The 21,935-nt window shown below is 39.5% G+C and overlaps 1 protein-coding gene across 6 annotated transcripts in view; it reads right to left on the bottom strand.

The window, feature by feature from the left end:
• Positions 1-20,771, bottom strand: part of abi1a (abl-interactor 1a) — a 101,407-nt gene extending 80,636 nt beyond the window's left edge. For 2 of the 6 annotated variants that reach the window (XM_041813741.1, XM_041813743.1), the window contains exon 1: positions 20,552-20,767. In XM_041813741.1, the coding sequence (XP_041669675.1) occupies positions 20,552-20,668 (117 nt within the window). In that variant the 5' untranslated portion in view covers positions 20,669-20,767. Of the gene's footprint in view, positions 1-20,551 lie in introns of all 6 variants that reach the window. The other 4 variants (XM_041813746.1, XM_041813747.1, XM_041813745.1 and 1 more) reach the window with 4 other exon arrangements.
• Between the last annotated feature and the right edge of the window lie 1,164 nt (positions 20,772-21,935).

Raw genomic sequence — 21,935 nt, 5'->3', positions numbered from 1 at the left:
TGAGGAGGATAGTCGGGTTTCTTTTAGCTGGAATCAGAGCAGCAGATGTGTTGTGAGATAACAGCCTGAGGAAGGAGGAGAGATTCCTCCAGAGGGCTCAGAGCAAAAGGCCATCTGTTGAAAGCACACAAGCCATTCATGTGCACACGCAGACACCGACCACTGACGCTGCAACATACAGCATGGAAACGAGGGAGCAGCTGCAGGAAAACACACCAAACACAAACAAACAAACAAACAACCTTTTAGACATGTCGGCAAATTTTAAGTTGCAAGACAAAGCAGTTTTTACAGCATGGGGAGGAGATATGAAACAGATTACAGAACAACATATGCCTGCCTGTGCAGAACTGCTGGCCTACATTTCACACTGGAAGTCAGTGACTGTGTTTATGTTAGTCTTTTCAGCACTAGAGCTCAATTATTGAAGTAAAATCCAAGAATGAAAGGTTCTAGACCTTCTGAATGTAAACACACTGCAACAAAACTAGCACTTTAACAAACACAACAGCCAAATTAAAGGGAAGCCCACTGATTTCAGAAGATTTACTTTCTTTATAATAGCCTCATGATGCTGTGTCTTCATAAGCAAACCTCTGCAAACCCCAAGACAAACATGGGGTCGATCAATATCAAAGATGTGAGTATTGGTCACCAGGCAGGAGGGTTTTCCTGTTGATGTATCCTGGGAAATGTAAACTCTGTGGATTGTTATGCTTGAGCCATCCTGGGGACATTAAGCCTAGTTATTACAGCCGTCACCACCAAAACTCAAATACATTTTTTTTCCTTTATTTTGATAGGACAGCCGCAGAGAGGCAGGATGAGGGAAGACATGCACCAAACAGCACCGAGATCAGAAACTGATCCAGCAACCAGTGTACTGAGGACTACAACCTAGAACCTACAACTAGAAGCTGCTCTCTTTGTAAAATGTCTTGAGATAACTTTGGTTTTGAACGGGTACTTCAGATATGAGGTTGATTGATTGGTTGAAATACTAAACTGTGACTGCATAAGAAACTACATTCTTTTTCCCTGATTTGCACACAGGTGGAAAGCAAACATGCTGCTATCTTCTGTGTTTGCAGTGCAATACTTAGAATGAGCTGAAACCTCTCTTCTCAACTTTCTCCATTTTGTTTTGCCTTTAATTTTGAGAGGGACCTGGAGGACCTCCATTTACACCGGAAGTTGGACGAGTGCCGCCATATCTCGTCTTCTAATACCGTCTTCTAAGTCACTTGAACTGAACGTCTTCTTCTTTGTTTTCTTCATGCATCGGCGCCATATTAATAGAGGCAAGTTCGCCACATAAGGAAATATAGGTAGACAAAAAAATATGTAAAGACTATCAAGCACAGCGATTACATAATAATTTAATTAATCATCGATTAATGATCCAAATTCAAGTATCACTTTGCACAGGCATAATATGCGATGGGAGTTTGGCTGGCCGGACGCTGACGTCGTCGCCAAGTTGCCAGAAGCAAGTCACTGCGTCATTCAATACAGCAGACAAGGACTGTTCACGTTTTCGGAATAAAAAGCTCAAACAATGAGATTACATGGATTTTAATGAATCATTTAATAAATGATCCATGTTAAAATAATAACTGATAGTGAAATATAAATATATATAAGGAAGTTATAACGCATTTCTCATGCAGATGGTCCATTTTGGTGGAAGTGGTCTGGCACAATAAATGCTGAACCAGAGGTACTTCGTATACACGTGAAAAAGGCCTTGTTGTGCAAGTTATCGGAATAAAAAGCTCAAACGATCACATTATATTACATAACATTACATTACATTATATACAGGACATTACATGTATATAGATTCAAAATAAAACATCTTTACATATATGAAACAGGGCTGACAGCCTCAAGTCGACTGGTCACTTAATTGGTCGATGGCCTCATGTTTGACCAAAATCCAATTGGTCGAACAATCACACGTGCTACTTTAATTGAAAGAATCCATTTTTTTGCAGGGCTGAGAAGGGAGACGTCATGTATTTTATTTTTTCAGTTATCTAGTGTTACAAAATATAATATACAAAAAAATAACTATGAACATAACTATTCAAATATAATTTACTGGTGCCTTTAGGGGCAATTAATCACAGGTTAAATACCCAGAAAGTCAAAACGTCACTAGGACCCTCCCACCTTAGAGGAGAGCAAAGCCCTTGAAGCACGTTAATACTCCGTTTCCTGTTAATTGAGAACATGTCAAAAAAAATCAGCGACGTGGCGACGTTTTGTTTAAAAGGATGATTTTGGTCCGCCCCAGGACCAATCGATTAACTGATGATCTGGTGCGATTTTCTTTGGTTGACTACAGCCCTAATATGAAACTGTATTATCTATAAAATTATTTTAAATTTATTTTTAACCATGGAGTACATCTTTTCATTTCACTGAAAAAATACAAGAAAGCAGATTCTGCTTTTATGTTTCATTGTCAGTTATTTTAACATGGATCATTTGTTGTAAATCATTCATTAAAATCCATGTAATCCATTAAAATTCATGTAACATTATCACTGTGCTTGTTAACCCAAAAACTCACATATTTTTTGTCTACTTGTATTTCCTTACTTAGCCTCTATTAACATGGCAGGGACACACAGAGAAAACAATGAAGAAGACGTTCAGTTCAAGTGACTTCCAGTATTAGAAGACGAGATATGGCAGCAATTTTCCGACTTCCAGTGTGAAGCGGAGGTCCTCGGCTGCATCCAGGTACTCTTGTTAATTTTGGCATCGAACATTAAATGGGCTTTTGTTTGACAGTTTGTCCGGCCCTTTCTACACAAGTCAAAAATGTAAAGACGAGTAAAAAGTTGTGTGAGTTTTATGGGCGTGAGAGCTGGCATGAAGAAAGGTGGCTCTGGGATGCTGAAGCCGACCATCAGGCCCAACTTAATGAAACACCAGTGAAGTGGGCCGCCCTCTCCATAACCTCGGTGACGTGTTGCCCATCTAGTTTCACGACTGACTTATGGGGTCCATTAGGGGCCATGAGGAAAAGTAGATCAGCATTTCCATTTACCTGATCCTGCATGTATGGAGCCTGGGTCAGTTGAAGTTGGGAATGCTGATAAGCTTTTAATGGTCACTTTGAGCCACGCAGGTTACATGGGTATCAACAGGCTAAAACATGGGATGAGGTTGCAGTGTGTGCATTTATGGTGATGGGCTCCTTACTGAGTTCCTTCATTCATTTCTAGCCATGTGATGCAAAGACAAACAGCATCATTGATGCTTCAGTGCACAAATGCTGCAGTGTTATGTGTAATATCAGAAAAGTATACATCCTGAATGTCCCACACTTACAGTTGAAGTGCATCATGTGACACTGTTTAGCACTTTTTCTTCAATGGCTGCAACTGACAAGATTTTATAACGTGTCTAATCCGTTTCTCGTCAAGTTCATCATGCATTCTGAATGCTTGCTTTATTTCTCAAACAGCTGAGTAATTTAGCTGAAGACACAATGGCCTGAATGAACAAACTTTCACACAGCTAGGAGATAAAACAGAGCTATATCTGTACAAAAGCAGGCCTTTAAAATTAGTGCCTGGAAGACTATGAACAGCCGTTCACCTCTGCTACCATTTCAAATTGTCCTTCCTGTGGTGAAAAAGTGACCAGAGCACTGCTGCCTCTTCCCTCCTGGCTATCAGAAGGTTAAATCTTTAGCTTGTGTTAATCACACAGCTGTAATTCTTTAGCCTGTTCTTATCCAGCAGGACGATTAAAAGTGTGATTTAAAGAGACACAATGTCAGAAAAATGCAAACTATCAAGTTTTCTTTGCATTCCTGGATAAAGTGATCCAAGTTTCATTGGTTGTGATGTGAGGTCAGTGGTGGGCGTTGGGAGGACACATGCCACACTTGATTGCATCGCTACTGGCAGCATCTTAGCGTCCACTCCTGCTAAAGCCCACTCGCCCTTTCACTTCTTCACGCATCAGAGGCCGGCCGTCCACAAATCCTCAAACTAACCAGATTTGTTGTTAAGTTACCCAAGAATCATCCCTCCCTGTGGCTTCAGGAAACAGAAGATGCAAAGTACAGGAATTAGAGTGCAAGTCTATAAAAGAAAAAGAGACAAAGCGACTGCATGTTCTGTCCTACGGACACTTAGAGCAGCAGAGAGGTGAGTGCACGATGCTGCACGATGATGCGGAGAATGAGGTGAGCTCCCAAAGAGCTCCAGAGCTCCTGAGGCTTTTAATCTCATATTTCTGAGCTGAGTAATGACTGAAAGAGACTGCAGAGGATCCAGGCAGTAGCAGACAGGCTGTCAGCACCTCAGCCGAGCTTAGAAAGGAAGTACAAAGGAATGTAGGGTCCGTGTAAACACAATGAAATTATAGCTGGGAGCCGAGGCAAGCTAGATAATCTAATAACCAGTTGAATACAGCAGAAACTACAGCTGAACATAGCATCATCTTCTTAAAGTTAGAGATTCTCAAAAAGGCAAGCACATTAAAACAAAAGACTGTAAATGTAGAAGAGGCAGCCACTAAGATCAAATACTTTGATTTCCCATCAAACATGCTGGCTGATAACAGAGGGCTGTTATGCTTCTTTGAACATGGTGATGAGCTTGAAGAGAACAGGAAATGCAGAAGTGCAAAAAAAAAACAAAAAACAAAAAAAAAAAAACTGCAGTTCTTTCAGTGACCACTTGAGGCTGGCTCCAAAGTGAGGCAGTCCCCATTAAGTCCCATGTAAAAATAGAAAATTTTCCATCCAGGTACAAACGTGTTATGACTAAGGGTGTTGGTTTTATCTGGACATATTTAAAAAACATCATTACGGATGGCTAATGTTTTCATTGCAATATGCTTTTACTCCCAAAAGGCACTAACTACTTCTGATTTCTCTTGTTTGATGTGAGTGGATGAAGCAGAAGTGATTAGTGTAACTTTTGCATTTAGTGAATTTGCATTGTTTTATCACACACCTTTCTGAGTAGATGGATTTGCACGCCTGTCATCAGGCTGATCCATCTTCGAAAAGCCCCAATCCACAATGTTTGTGAGGAACTGAAAGCAGTTCGGACCAATCAGCATCCTTCTAGGAGAACAAAGCGGTAGTTAAGGCGGAGTTTAGTTGTACTGAAAGCCAACAGAAAACGGCTGATGCCAGTGTGGCGATTGGCTCAGATGTAGCCAAGTATGGCGGCATTTTTATCAGAACAAGACCATGTTTCTGTATGAAATAAAGTCCAAAAAAACACTGAAGGCTTTTCATCAGTGGTGCCAAACTCAAGGCCTGGGCCCAAATCCAGACCGTGGTACAGTTACACCCAGCCCGCAAAATCATATCATATTTTATTATAACTGGCCCTAAAATACGAGGTCTGCAGATTTCCTCCAGTGTGAAAATGTAAACTTAACCTTGATGATATCAAATATCCTTAAGTCAACAAAATGTGGAAAAAATAAAGAGTAAAAATAACTAGATCAAAATAATTGTGGGAAAACAAATTCATTTGTGTTTTCATTTCATGTTTTTAATTTTGCATTTTAAAATTATGACTTCAATCTATTATTTGGACTTTTATTTCAAATTTTGACCATTTTCAACTTAGAATTTTGACTTTTTATCTGATATTTTGGCCTTTTCAATTTATGATTATTACTTTTTATCTCATAATTTAAACTGTCGATTTATTATTTTCACTTTTTATGTCAAAATTTCACCATTTCAAATTTTTTTTTTTTTTACTTTTTATCTGATGTTTTGGCCTTTTCGATTTATTACTTGGACCTTTATATTATATTTTGACCTTTTAGGTGCATCATTTTTGATTTTAAGCCATATTTATGCCTTAAAACATGATTGAGACTTTTTTATATATATTTTTACCTATTAAAAGCATTATTTTAGCATCTAATTTTGTGTTTGTTTTAACTAATCATTTTGACTTTTTAAATACCAAAATCATTTATCATCAGTGCTAATTTTTTCCCCATAATTTATCACTGGTGAAAAATGAGGCTGACAGTTTGGTTAAATGTGGACCCTGTTAGGCCCTCAGGTTGGACCTTAATTCAGAATCCGGCCCCCTCTGTGACTGAGTTTGACACCCCTGTTCTAGGACACCACTGTTAGTTTTAAATAAGCCAGTTTGAGCTGTCTTATGTCTCATATTAGCCGAAGCAGGAATCAGCCGAGGGCACAAACCTCCAACACCAAGATCTCCTCCAAACACGGTGGCCTCTGACCTCCAGAAAACCACCACAATGCCCAACCCAAGCTTCAAAACTGCAATCCACAAACCAACGAGTGATTGCACTGTGGCCATGTTCTTTTTTATACAGTCTATGATCAGGGAGCACATGCAGGATTGAGACAGTCAGAAGGAAAAGTCCTGACTTCCTCTCTGGGGATGACAAACTCTTCACCCTCCACCCAGAAGCCGAAGCAGGAGAGGGAAACGGACAGAGTGAGTATTCCTTCTAACTCGAGGACATGACTAATAGAAGATCAGGGGAAGTTTGACAAAGTAGCTAAATTAAAAGTCATGAGTAGATCTGACTGAATCATCCATAAACATTCAGCCTCTTCACACCGGGTTTAAATAAACAGTTCACTGATGATCTCAGTCTGTTTGTACTGCACTGAATGTTCAAACATGTCGGTGCATTTGACAACAAAACAGTGTTTCCACTGTGCTATCTGCTGCTGGATTTCCACATTTATGTCTTCAGGGGAAATGCTCCAGGAACAAAAAAAAAAACTTGTAGGAATGCCTGGAATTCTGCGGCTTGTCAAAGATCTTCAAACTTTTAAGTGTTGTTGGAGAGCTGGAGGAGAATCAGGGATGCACGGGCAAATCCAAAACAAACACTGTTAACAGAAGCAGAGAGGGCTGACGACAAACTCCCTCTGAGGTGAAGGTCCTATAGGAGCCTATGGTGGAGCAGTGCAGGATGGGTAAATAAAGGTAGAAGGTCGGAGAGCTCACGTGGCTCTTCCCAGCGTGTGATGTATCGATGGTGATCACTGCAGCCTGGACAGGGTGAGAGAAATGTGACGGCTTTGAGCCAGCGCTCGGTGGGCGGTAGTAACGATGAGGCTGTCTGACATTTAGCAGCTTATTCAGGAAAGATGGAGCCAATGAATATGAGATTACACCAAAGACGAGTTATTTCCTGCTCATTAAACAGGGAGAACAGATGGAAGGTAAAATCCAATATTGACTCTGCCAGCTGAGAATAACGCCTGGATATAAATATGTCTTTAAATGACGACAATATGTCGTTTCCTGTTTCTGGTACTTCTCTGTTAAGCGCTTTGACATCAATTTAATGAGGCGTGGAAACATAAAAGTTTATGGCACCATCATTGCAGATAAAACAGTGTTTGTTAGGCCTGTGTAACTGCTTTATGCTTTTCCATTATGATGATGCTAAAATTTACCCTCCATCTCTCTCATGTAAATTCAGAAATGCAGATTTAAGCAAGAACAGTATCGTCTGATTGGGACAAACTTCAGCTCCATCACTGTCTGAAGGGCACAGAAGGGAAATGTGACTGCTATAAAAGGCTTTGAATTCTCTAAAGGATTTGACATGCCTCTTAATAAAGTGACATCGAGCTACCAGGAGACTTAAAAATCATTGCCAAGTTATTATTGTAGTTACAAGTCGGGCTGGGCAATTAATAGCAAATCAGATTAACTCACAATATGACCTGCTGCAATTTACAAATCACAGAAGTTGCAAGATTTCTTTAACTTGAAATGTGTCAAAATACCAGTTTGTTATTTATTTTTGCATTAGCAGAGATTGAATGCACATTATGCAAACATTCAAGTGTCAATAAAGCAGTCCATTTAAAAATGGAGTATTACCATTAATCCTTGCTTTCATCAATGCTAATGCACCACACTGCTACTGCTGGCAAAGCTTCACCTCCTCCACCCCAGCCTCCTCCTTTATACCATCAAGTTTGTCACGCTTCATATTCATATTCGTGCTACTTTGGATTAAATGCTTCTGAAATAATTGTATTGTTTTTAGTACACACTGTCATATGTGTTTCTGTCCATATGGGGGTTTCTAGCTCTGCGCTCCCAGGATAGTCAAAGCAGCTGCTGACTAACCCATGGAGCATCTTCTGAGCAGAGCCTTCTCTGCGAGGTAAAACTGTGTCTATCTATTTTTGCAATGAAATGGTTGAATGCATGATGAGCATGTTCCTTACTGAACATAGGTTAGAATATAAAATGATTTGTTGCCAAAAGCCGTGGTAGAAAAGCCCCATTAAACTTTTTCAGGGGTTGGGCTAAGGCATGGTTTCTGCTTTTAGAGGACAGTGGTTTTCAACCTTGGGGTCAGGACCCCCTTGGAGGTCACGAGACACTCTGATGGCGTCACCAGATGCCTTGAAAAACCAAAGAATATTTTTCAAATGCCACATTACACCAATTTGACCAAATGTCAACCATTTTCCTTGCTTTTTAACACCAATTTTACCAATTTAAGAACATTTTTGCCACTTAAAACCCATTTTTTGTCATTTTAAACCCTTTCCACCACTTTTTGCCTGTTTTTGCCACTTCTAAACCAACTCTTGCCATTTTCTGCCTATTGTTGCCTCGTTTGACCCATTATTGCCTTTATCAACCCCTTTTTGCCCATTTTAAGCACACTTAACCCATTTTTGCCAGTTAACATCAAATTTTCAATTCCACCTAATTTCCAACAATTTTTTGCACTTGAAAGCCCTTTCAGCCACTTTTTAATCCCCCTTACCATTTTTTGTGCCTGTTTTTGCCACTTTGACCCAAATATATCCTTTAGAAATCTAATTTCACCTTTTCTTAAACATATTTCAAACCTTGTAGACATTTGACATCATCACAACTTACCAATCCACTCCTCATGTAATATTGTGATGACAGGCCAATGCCGATGTCCAAAAGCTCACTGGCAGTGACTGGGGATTATTTTGGTTTTGTATACTTCATTTATTTTGTTTTTCTTTTTTAATATTACTTTTCATCCTGAGTTAAGATGCTTGATGTGGACATTTGTCTTTCCATACATCTTGTCTGTAACAACTGAATACATATGCACTATGCCCTAGAAAAGCAAATAAAAGATTTTGATTTAAAAAAAAAGAAATCTTATTTCACCACCTTTCCCACTATTTTTTGCCATTATTAACCAATTTTAGCTATTTTAACCCACTTTAATTATATTTTTGACAACAGTTATTATCCTTTAAAGAAGGCAATGCACTACACAAATGAATAAATAAATCTATTTGTTTCTTTTGCTCAGAGTGGTTATTATTCAGATCAAATATAAAATATGGTTTTCACAGCTTAACTGGACCATGGCTTTGCTGACCACCACTGGCCCCCAGTTTGGCTGGGAGAGAGACCCCCCCCCGTGGACGGCCTTGTCTGCACTACTCTAGAATGTTCATGGCTGTGTTCAACCATCTTCAGGTACAGTGAGAGTCCCCGGTCTCTGTCGCCTTTACTTTGGGGGTCACGGGCTGAAAAGGTTGAGAAGCCCTGCTTTAGAGGACAGTGGCTGGAGTCAGAGAGAGTGAGAGATGAGATGCAGCAAAGTGCCAAGCGTTGGAGTAAAACGCAGGCCGCCTGCTTCAAGGATTGTAGCCTCTGTACCTGAACCATGCGACAAAGCCCCTGGTCTGCAGCTCATCCCTTCTGCAGAGTACTTTATAACGAGGGGCTGAAAACAAGAGTTTGAAATCTGTTGAACTGAAGTTTGTTTCTGCAGAAGGCTCAATTTAACATGTCAAAGCTGCTCCAAGTTTTCAGAGTGAAAATGTGCTTAAATGAGCGAATAATGTCTGACTGTACATGTCACTGAACTGGACGGACACTGGCTCTAGTGTTAGTACACTCTGTTTCAGTAGCATGGGTAATTAATGGAGATCAATGCTCCAAATGGTTTTAGCATTAACCTATTGATCTTTCTTTGGATACACTGTCCACAATCTAATCAACAAAGTGTATATCTAATGGAGGACTTGGCACCTTTAAATATGGAACTGTGAGAAAATAAGGCAGTGAAATCTGCAGATTTTACTACTTTGATTTTTCCCTGAGGCTCAGCTCTTCACAAGAACAACTCTGGAGTATAACAGGTGAATTCATAATTCTTCTACCTCCACCTGAGGCAGATGGAGGCTGACAGCGAGGCCATAAGGTCCACCTGACCTTGAAGAACTGCCAACGCACGATTAAAAATTCCTTCAGTCCGTCAGCGAAGAGTCACAAAGGGGGAGTCTGTGCATGGAGGGAACTCATTAACCTTTCCTGTGTGACTTGTTAATTGGTTCGACCAGGCAGAAAGTCCCTTTTCTACACCTGAAACAACACAATCAAGAAACAGATTAAGCATTCATGTCTGCTGGGTCAGAGCGCCATAGGAGGAGTTTATGGGGATTATGCACACTGCTCCAAAAGATGACTAAATCAAGCTACGAGCAGACATTTGAAGTGTGAAACAATGAGTCAGTATACTCTGAAACTCCTACATGCTCTCTAACCAGACTGAATCAGATCAGTCCAAAAGTCTGGATCAAACCAACTCCAGTGAGCTGAGGGGGAGGAGTGGCAGGTGGTCAAAAGGATGAATGAGCCGGGCCGGTAGGCTGAGAGCCGCCAGGCCTCTCACCATGCTGCGGGAAAAACCAGGCCACTCCTAAGAGAGAGAGAGAGAAGGACGGGGAACAAGGACTCGGCCAGAGAGACGGAGCTCTATTAGAAATAAAGCAACATTTGCCTTGTGAAACTCCCATTAATCCTCCTGGGAGAAAAGTACAGTAAAGGTACACCAAGGTTATCTGAGCAGGACCCGAAAAGGACATGACTACTGTCCTCTAATCCCCAATGTCACTGGTGTTGAAGATAAAATGACAGCGCAGGTTTCAAGCTGCTCATTTTGAATCAGTCCAAACTAAAAGCACAGGCGGGAATCATGTTGGCTCAGGCTGCAGTCACATGCTCAGAGATTACAACACTGGATCTGAGCTGACCGTGTGACCTCCTTATTTGCTACATCCTACTTCCATTTCCCCGTTCATTCTTACTGTATGCTGTTCATTAAAGCTTCACAGAAGTCCTTGTACCTCTGAAACTTAAAACAAAGTGAAGGCATATTTGGCACATGTAAATCAAGCCCATTACAGCGCTACACTACTGTTTTAACTAGAGGGCCAACGGTCTTTAAAGCCGTGATAAAATCCAACATGAAGCGGGGGGAAAAGTCTGCCACAGGTGTTTTAATCAACCGCCCAGCAATGCAAATAGGGTCGTTCTGAAGAGCTCTGTGACTTCAAGAGTGGTACTGTGTTGGACAATATCTTTGCGGTTTGTGAAATTTCATCCCTGCTGGATATTCCACCATCAAACTGTAAGAGATATTACTAGCAAGCGGAAGAGTTTAGGAACAACAACAACTCAGCCATGAAGCAGAAGACCGCATAAAATCACAGAGCAGGGTCAAAGACCGCTAAGGTGCATGGTGCTAAAAGTCGCCAACGCTCTGCTGGTTCTGAAGATTCTGAACTTCCACTAATGTCATCACTACAGCTGTGCAGCAGGAGCTTCGTGGAATGGGTTTCCAAGTAGCTGCATGCAAGCCTTATATTACCAAGTCCAGTGAAGTAGGGCTGAACCATTTGTGAAAATAAACTAATTGCGATTTTCTTCCCCAATATTGCAACTGTGATTTAATTCCTCATCTTAAATATTTTCAATAAATGCAAGAAATAAATTTCTATATCATTACCTTCACACTATGTTATAGAATATACACGGGCAAAACTAATTAAAACAAATAGCTGATTGGGATTTTTTGGCTCATATTGCAAATGTGATATCAATCGCTTTATTGAAGGTATGATCATTTTTCTGTCATCTCATTTTAAATAAGTAAAACAGTAGTTTTTGTTCCAAAAATACTTCAATGTTTGCATGATGCATAAAATGCCTCCTGCAAAAAAGTATTACACTGGTATTTTGACAAAGTTCAAGTTCAAGAAATGCTGCAATTTTTGCAATTTGAGAATTGCAGCTGAGCTCATGCCTGCACCAACTCCCTTCTCACACAGCAGACAGAAATACACACGACCTCTCACAGGTGTGTGGGGATCAGCTCGGCTCCTATACAGACTGACCGAGCGGCCAGTCACCTGATGATCATTTTAACATTCATTCAACCGGAATCAATAAACTGATGGACGATACCTGTTGTCTTTTTATTCCTTGCGTGCACGTTTCTCATAGCGCATGAGGCTATTGGCGACTTTTATGATTGTTATTTACGCTCTCAGACAGCAGATGTCAACTTTACCCTTAATATTGGTCTGATACAGTGCTATAGATAGATAGATAGATAGATAGATAGATAGATAGATAGATAGATAGATGGCCAAAAACTTTTGTCCATATAGTATGTAGATTATCCTGAACATTCAAGGAATTTTGCTGGAAGTGCAGTACAATTAAGAAAGCACTATTAGTGGCACTGAACTCTGAGTCAGGACAAGGTGTAAAATCTGGCTCATGTCCACACATGCAGCACAACAAGTTCCAGGACTTGGATGCATGTTTAAAGCATTTGAGTAGTTGTATATTTTGCCAGCGTCCTGCCTCCACTGCAACTCTCTATGAGAATTTTGCAAGGGAGTTTGCAGGAGAAGTCTGTAAAAAGACAGATTGAAAATTCCAGGTCATACATGCACCTTATCCTGAACATTTCAGTAGTTTTTAGGGAGTCCAATACATGTGTGAATGCACTATTAGAAAGAGTGAAATGATCTTATATTGACCTGCTGTCTTCATACATCTCTCTCTCCAGGGCTGGGAGGAAAAGTCTGCACGATGAAAATCCAGCTGCAAATATTCAGCTTGTCCTGAATATTCTAGGAAGTTTCTGAGCATGCGGTACATGTGTGAAAGCACTCTGGGTTGCAGTGATTTATTTAATATTTTTACATGTGCAAAAAAACAATGAAGTCCATTGGTATTTTGAGTAGAGTGTGTTCACTGATAAATCACTCTTGTATTTTAACATTTTATTACAGTTTAATCTGTCCATATCTTATGTATTGTAATACTGTGTGGACAGCCACTTGTCCCACTTATTTACAAAAGATTTTGTTAATTCAGAAGCAATTTGTAAGACTTGTCAGTTTTACTAAAAGATGCGATCCCTTAACCAATCCACATTAAAATACAGAGGACCATCTCTTTGAAACAAACTATCACTCTACAGTCAGCATCTACATTAGCATCATTCAAAGATCTCTTTACTGTGATGGTTTTGTGCAACAGATCTTAGATCTGATTGGATTATTTTATGTCATGTAATTTTATACTTCCTTGTTATTGTTTGTTTGTTTTTTATTGTTTTGTTTTTCTTTAGCTAACCTGCATTGCTGCCTAGACTAACTATTGTTATATCAGGGGGAGGTTTCTCGACAAGCCTTTTTGGCTTCTAACCTCCCCTGCACGATGCTTTCTTTAATTATTCTGTAATTGTTCTTATCTGTTTTATCATGTGCAAATAAATAAACTAAACTAAACTAAACATGTTGCAGTCACCTGCAGAAAATTCACCAGGGGGCTTAAAGAAAGCATAAACAAAAGCGTAAAAACACAGGGCTGTTTGCATTCACACATGCCGCATAAATGTCAAAGTTTTTAGAAAGATAATCAGAATTCGCCCATAAATTTTAAGCAGCTTGTCTCAGAAGAGCAATACTACATGCCGTCATATTAAAAAGCAGTTTTTTTAAGCAAAGTGGAACATATTAGGCTCTGCTGCATCAACAAATGAAGATTAAACATTTCATGGAATAAAAAATTGATTGATTTTTCATTTTTTAATTAAAAAGAAAACCCTGACGGTGAGTTTTCTGTCAGTATTTTCAGATTTGCATACATCAAACAGAGCCTGAGCACAGCCACCAGGGCCTGAATGGTTGTGTTACTGTATTTAAAGCAGCCAAAAGCCTCAGTCAGTGAGTCCTGCCAACACGGCCAGGTGGCCCACTTTGCATACAGTGCGTGTGTCCTTGTAGCAGAGGTTAATCTATCTGCTCTTCACTCACAACAATACAGAAAAAAACATGATTTAAACACATCAGCCAGCAGCAGTTATGGTTATTATTTTAGCACAAACCAGAATGTTTATCAGAATGACCTCTGTGCATCTGTCTTAATGTGAAAGGGTGTTCCTGGCTCTGTTATTGAAGCCACTTCCTGACACAGAGAAAAGGCATTTCCAGGGAGCTCCAGTCCTCGGAGTCAGCGGGGCAAACAGGAAACATAACTCTGTCCTGTCAGTGTGTCATATACAGCACATACACAGAGATGAGAACGCTCCCCGGGACGGACAAAAGTCACCGTGAAGTTGAGAAAGTGGGGCAGTGATGTGTCCTTGTTCAGACGCAGCTTTCACCATCTGCTTCAGCCTGCTGAGCTGCACACAGTCGTCAGAGTACAACAGCACAAAGCCTCCATAGGCGCGAGAGAGAAAGAGAGAGAGAGAGAGAGAGAGACAGAGAGAGAGACAGAGAGAGAGAGAGAGAGGGAGACAGAGAGAGAGAGAGAGAGGGAGAGAGAGAGGGAGGGAGAGAGAGAGAGAGGGAGAGAGAGAGAGAGAGAGAGGGGTGGAAATGTGAGGGAGGAGAGCTGAAAAGACGAGCTGATTCAAGCTGAGGCATGTTGATGTGTGAGCTACAGTTCACAGTAAGTGTGTATATCTCCAGCAGACAGGGAGGGCTTATGAAAAGTGTGCTGTTAGTCTGACACTCGCTTCACACAGCGAGCAACGTGTGCCCGAAAGCTTCAAATCCTGATTTTGTTTTTTTTAAACGTCAGCGCTTTGGTAAAAGTGTTTAATGAAATTTAAGGACAGGAATGCAAATCAGTCAGACGTGTGACACAAACGTCTCACAGGGTTTATATAAAGTTTAAGAAATGTGAAAATAGAGTTTCATCCTACTGTACTTTTCAAGGATCATACATGAGGAATATCGTTTAAATCCTCTCACTTCTAATTAAGGCAGAAGTGTTGTTACATCCCCTTTAACAATATCATATCATATGCTGTATCACAACAACAGAATATCATATCGTATCGTATCGTATAGTATGGGACTGCATCACATTACATCACATCCTATAGTGTGGTGTCTTATCAAATCCTGCTGCATCTTATCACATAATACATCGTTTCACACTGCATCATATCACATGGTACTGTACTGCAGCATGTCGTGTATATGGTATCCTTTCTTATTGTAACACAGTATTTAATGTATAATGTCCAAAAAGATGCCAAATAAGCGACATAAAAAAAATGACCATGACGAAAACAATGACAACAAAAGACGATGGTGAAAAAGATGACGACAGGAGACAACCTCGATGAAAAGGACAACAACGAAAAACAAAGATGACAAGCAACAACGTCTAAAATTACATCAAAAACAATGACGATGACGAAAACGACAATGAAAGATGTCATCATAATGTTGCATTGCACCCTGCAGTTTTGTATCGTTTCATAAATATGGGTAAACAACAAGGCAATGGAGTTATACAGAAATATAAAAACATTTTCTTCTTTCTTCTTTTAGTGTAACACTCCCAAATTTTCCCTGTTTGACCACAAAACAGACCAGATAAACCCCCTCTTCTCTAAATCAGCAGTTAGATTCACTCCATGCCGGCACTCACACAACTCAAACCATCTGCTACCGATACCTACTGAAGCCATAATATTTGTCATGAACCGATTTCTGTCTACAGGGCCGACATCAAAGACACTGGTGTTGAACCAGTCCATCCCTCTAAGGCTCTCTAATGGGAACTGGAGCTAAAGTTTAAACCTGCTGATTAAAGAGCTCAGACCTTTCCATACGTGCCAGCTGAGATGCTTAATTACAGCTGCTTACTGTTCTCCTAATGCTGACTCAGTCAAATTATTTCACTAAAGAGCTGTCTCGCTTTGTCCTGAACATTTTAGATCTGTATTTAACAATCTTTTTAGTTTTAAAGTAATTTTAGAGCCCACTCTTTACTTTTAAAATAACCATAAAATGGTACATTAAAATCTTTCAACAATGTCAGCGCCATACATAAATCAGCTGAATCTTTTCTTAAGAGCAAGTGAAGAATTTTGTTTTCCTTTTTTGAGTCCAAACTACAAAATGTTGCTTTAAAAAAAAATCACAAGATTGGAGGGAAATAAGTGTTGAATGATCCCAAATGAACCCGTCTAGCTTTCTCAGTTTCTAACTGCTTACTTCAGGTCTAAAGAGAGCTGACAGACACCAAAATTATTCTTCCAAACATAACTGTTTATTTTTCATTATTTTTGTATGACACCAGAAGCGTCCTAAAATGTAAATGTAATTTAGAAAATAAGCACCAGACCTACCTCACCTTAAGTTTTTATCTTTATAGCCATCACTTCTCAGAGTGTTGTCTGAGGACTGAAGACTGAACTATGGTTAGTTTAGGTATCTGAACTTGAGGAGAACGTGTTTTTGTTGTTTCAGGCCATACCAAACTGAACCACCTGCAAACCTGCTGCTTATTATTAGAGCTCATTCTAATTTGAAAGCTCCTTAGAATAAAGCCACTTTTATTTAGCGCTCTACATTTCTCAGCGTCTGTCAGGAGGTTATTATGAGGCTGCTTTAGCTCTAAAAAAGGCAGATGATGCTTGTTTTGACTCTTACTGTTAAAAATACATTCTACTTATTATGTTGACTTTCTGAAAAGACTGCATTTATAATGATTTATTCCTCATTCAGGTTGCTAGGATTGGCCATCATAATACCTGCCATTGCTGAAGCAGAGGGAGCAAACTAGGGACCCGAGGAGACGTCGACATGTGACTGCAGGAGGATGGGGATCGAACCCACAACAAGGATGACCAACACTAGCCACAGACGCCCCAAAATAAGTTTGGAAATGCTGGCATGTTGAGTATGGGGACACACCATGCATCCCTTTATGGATAAAACAGTAAAAAACATGACAAGTCAAAGAGAAAGGGAAAAAATTGGTGTTTGAAAGAGATTTCTGGAACTTCTGGTGCATTTCTAACACATTTCAGACACACTGATGAAAGCCTGATGCTGAAATATGTCAAAGTGTGTCTCTAAGGCCGTGCCGTGAAAATAAATGTTTGAAGAGAGTGTGATGGAGTTTTTTACCTCCGCTAAGGAGGTCATGTGATCAGGTGGGTTTGTTCGTTTGTTAGCAACATAACTCAAAAAGTCAAGGACGGATTTTGATGAAATATTCAGGAAATGTCAGAAATGGCATAAGGAAGAACAGATTAGATTTTAGGACTGATCCGGATTGGCGTCTGGATCCAGGAATTTTTTAAAGGATTCTGTACTATTGGGAGATAGGGCTAATGGCGGAGGTCTGCGCTAGTTCCACTTTACACCAGGAGATGGCGGACATGAGTAACTTCAATCCCAGCAGCATTTTTGGGTGTTTCTATTCAAAGTTTTGGAGTTTATAGAGTTTGAAAGACGCATGCCCGGTCGAGGAGACGACTCGGAGTGTAACAGAGAGAAAGACAGAGAATTGTAGTGAGAATACCCACAATGCTGGGAGGAATAGAGGAATATTCACCCTCTGACATGAGTCCAGTCGTCCAGTGAGACCATGGGTGAGACTGTCAGTGCATCTGTTGGCACCGGCAGGCAATGCTTCCACCATGACAGTCCACCAATAGCGAAGCCAATGCTTTACCTCACCGTGTTTCCACCCCACCAGGGAGGGAGTAAAAGGCGAATGCTGTGGTGGAGGGCACATGGGGATGGATCCAGGAATTTTCTTAAGGATCCTTCACTATTGAGAGATAGGGCTAATGGTGGAGGTCTGCGCCCTCTGAGTGCTTTTCTAGTTTCTTGTTGTTTCACCATCATGCATCCTTGTCAGGGATTCAGAGGACATTTTTGTCAGTATGTAGGCAAATAATATCAAGATGTAAAAAAGGATAATCTTCTCATTTCATGAAAGTCATGAGGCTGAAGGTCAGCTAGTGTCAGAATAAATAGAAGCTGAGGATGTTAAATCTGACCTCTAAAATATGCACATTTTTTCCATCTACTGTCACGCTGCTAAAAGGGAGCTCAACAGTAAAAACAATACTCCCACCATCCATTATTACACATGAGTTTGCAACTCTCTTAAACATGCTGTGGTAAACAACATCCACCTTGAAATTTCCCAAATCCTGCCATCATCATTTTGTCTCTCTCTATTTGAATTCTGCAGCAGAAAAAGAGCTCCAACTTCATTTCAGCTGCTCATATGGGGCAAAGATGACAACCTCCCTGTCCTGTTCTGTTTGCCACAAGCGGCACGACGCTCCAGGAGCCTCACGGAGCCATATCATCTGAGGACGAGGAAGAAAACTAAATTACAGGGAGTCCTCGGGGAGTACAGCTGGAACGGACACACCCTCCGTCTCTGGCTGATATGGTGGGTTGTCTTCCTGCTGAAAATATTTTCTCACCACTGCTGCTGAACAACTGTCACTCAACTTCTTCTCATGAGAGAGCGCCGTTTTAGTCGTGGCTCACTACATATATCAGTGCACCAACATTAAAAAAGACAAAGCCAGCTGAGGTCAGCATGGCACTAGAATAGACGAGACTTAAACAGGAGCTGTCAAAGCAAAAATCAGCAGCTTTATTAAGAAGAGGAGGAACTTCTGGAGAATAAAGCCAGCTCTGTTCACAGAGGGAAAAATCAATGCCTACATTTATTGACCAGCCAACAATCACTCTACATTCCTCCCTGTGTCTCCCAGCTACATGCCTGCAGAAGAATCACCTAAAATACTCCCACTGTAGCAGAAACAGGCTGCCCTCTGCACACCTCCATGCATGCAGCCAGCCTGAATGCAGCAGGGGTGTCAAACTCAAGGCCCGGGGGCCAAATCCGGCCCGTGGCACATTCATACCCGGCCCCCCAGATCAGATCATATTTTGATTATAACTGGCCAACCAGTATGAGGTCTGCAGATTTCCTCCAGTATAAAAATGTAAACTTAACCTTCATGGTTGAAAATATCCTTTAAGTCGAAAGAATTAGAAAGAGTTAAAATAATCTGATTAAAAGTCAGGACTGTGGGAAAAGAAATTTGCATCTCACAATAACTCAAAGTTATGGTTTGGATTTTCATCTTGTATTTTCACCATTTAAATTCACCATTTAAAATTTTAATTCATATTTTATCGTATTAAACTCATGAAATTGATTTTTATCTCACATTTCGACATTTTCAACTCCTAACTTTGAATTTTAATCGCAAATATTAACCTTTTCTATTTGAAATAATACATTTTTAGCTCATCTTTGGACCTTTATAACTAATGATTATAATTTTATCTCACATTTTGATATTGAAAACTCATGATTTAAAATTTTATCTTATATTTTGACCTTTTAAACTCTTGATTTTGAATTATATCTCATATTTTCACCTTCTAAACTATTGATTAAGAATTGTTTTTCTCATATCTTGACATTTTCAACTCCTAAATATAACTTTTTATCCCAAATATTGACCTTTCAATTCAAAATTTTACATTTTAAACTCTTAATTTGGAATTTTATTTAGTACTTAAACTGTTAAAAATCATGATTTTAACTTTTGACTTGTTTTATCGTAACAACATTTATCACTTACATTTTTTTCCCACCTATAATTGGTTACTGATGAAGATGAGGTTGACAGTTTTGGCCCAGGTAGGCCCTCAGGTTAGACCCAAATTCAGAATCCGGCCCCTGCTGTGATTGAGTTTAAGGCTTCATAATAATGCAGCAGCAGTAAAAGCATAGCAGTAGCATTAAAGCTGCTGCACTGAGTGCTTACAACCCCATAATGTATACCTTCAATAATGTGCTGTAGCTGTAGTATCCCAGTGGGGACTTCGGCTGTTTTTGCGGTATTAAATGGTGAGTTTAATGACCTTATGGAATGTAATGGACTGCCATGTTACTTTAATATTAATGTTATGGTTTAAGTGTGACATTTATTTCCCCACTCATACTGTAATGTGTTTTAAGGCAGTGTCAGCATCCAGTAACGAGAGCAAACTGCGGTAACTTTTATAAATAAATTAAAATAGATCATTTTTCGCTGTTAAAACTTGTTCAGCAAGCTGCTGTAAACCCACAGGCCTTCTTATCAGCAGTGAGAGTGGGAAGCAGTTTTGCCCCAGTGTAATAATAAAAGAAAAGTAGACACACCCTCTGTGTAAGCGGCATAAATGTTCAGAAATAGTCCAAACATGTCGAGGATAGTTAAATGTCCAACGGTACGTAAAAGCACCAAAGTGTTCCAACAAAGATTTCGGGTGGAGAGGGTTTATTCCACATCCGAGCCGAGCAGTTTCTTTATCCACATTTCCTGTCCCAACAAGCGTTCACATCCCGAGCTTTTGGCGACGAAAGGAGCTTGAACGTAGCGCGGAAGCGAACTCACTTACCTGGACATAATTGTTCTCGCAGTAGTCCGCTACTCTGGTCAGGTTTTGATAACTCTCCACGAGCGCTCTCTTGCCGGCCGGAATCTCTTCCTCTAACAACATTTGTAGCTCTGCCATCTTACATCTCACCCCGCAGAGCCTCCCTTCCCTCTCTGCCTTCCCTTTGATTGAAGCAGCCACCAGCCCAGCTCTGCTTCGAGAGAAAAAAAAAAAATCCTCTGCCTGCTATTGTGGGATTCCTGCCCTCGCTTTGGCGTAACCCCAAACCGAAGATCGTTTAGACCCAGGATGAGGAGTCACTCTGGGTCTAAACGTGTGACCAGAGTGCATGCAAGTTAACATAGTTATCACTGTTCAAAGGCATAAAACGGTATGGAAGCCCATTACCGCCACTTAAAAAAGAACAATTATGAACGTTAGGTCATTATTAAATAAATATATAGATAGATAAATAAATTATTGAATTGGAATCATGAAATGAAAAGTCAAAATTATGATTATGAGATAAAACGTTGAAATCTGACCTTAAAAAGTCACAATAATGCCATTAAAAGTCAAAATTAGGGCCATAATCCTCAGATAAATCTGAATTAACTTAAAAAGGTGCAAAATCATTATGACTTTCTATCTCAAAAAGAAGAATTTTTATCTCTTTTTCCAATGTTCATCCAATGTCTGACATATCTAATAATTACAACTTTTCTTCTAGTAATATTGACCTTTTTCTTATAATTAAAACTTTTTATCTCATACTTTTGAATTCTTATCTCATAATTATGACTTCTTATTCTGAAATTTTGACTTTTTATCACAAAATTATCACTGATTATGTTATAATTTTGATTTTTATCCCATAATGCTGTCTTACTGTTACATAATTTCACATTTTAAACTCATGTCTAAGTTCTTATCTTATAATTCTAACTTTTCATCCCTTATTAATTTCTTTATCTCACAATTATCACTTTTTATCCTGAAATCTTGACTTTTTATCAAAAAATTATTGCTGAATATCTAATCATTTTGATTTTTATCCAATAATGTCGTCTTACTGTTACATAATTTCACATTTTTAACTCATGTCTAAGTTTTTATCTCAAAATTCTAACTTTCATCCCTTATTCATTTATCTCATAATTCTGACTTTATCTTGTCATTTAGACTTTTATGTCATAATGAAGACTTTTTAAAATCTCATAGTTTTGACTGATTTTTCATAATTCTGACTTTCTTATAATTTCAACATCTCATTTCATAATTTTGAATTTTTGAATTCTGATTTCCGAGTTTTTAACTCAGAATTATGATTAATAATCTTATAATTTTCACCTTTTCCCTCATAATTAAGACTTTTATATTCTCATTTTGAGTTTTTAAAATCTCA

This window comes from Cheilinus undulatus, linkage group 19 (genome assembly GCF_018320785.1).
Source record: "Cheilinus undulatus linkage group 19, ASM1832078v1, whole genome shotgun sequence".
In the NCBI taxonomy this organism is placed as follows: domain Eukaryota; kingdom Metazoa; phylum Chordata; class Actinopteri; order Labriformes; family Labridae; genus Cheilinus; species Cheilinus undulatus.
This window is presented reverse-complemented; position numbering and strand designations above follow the sequence as displayed.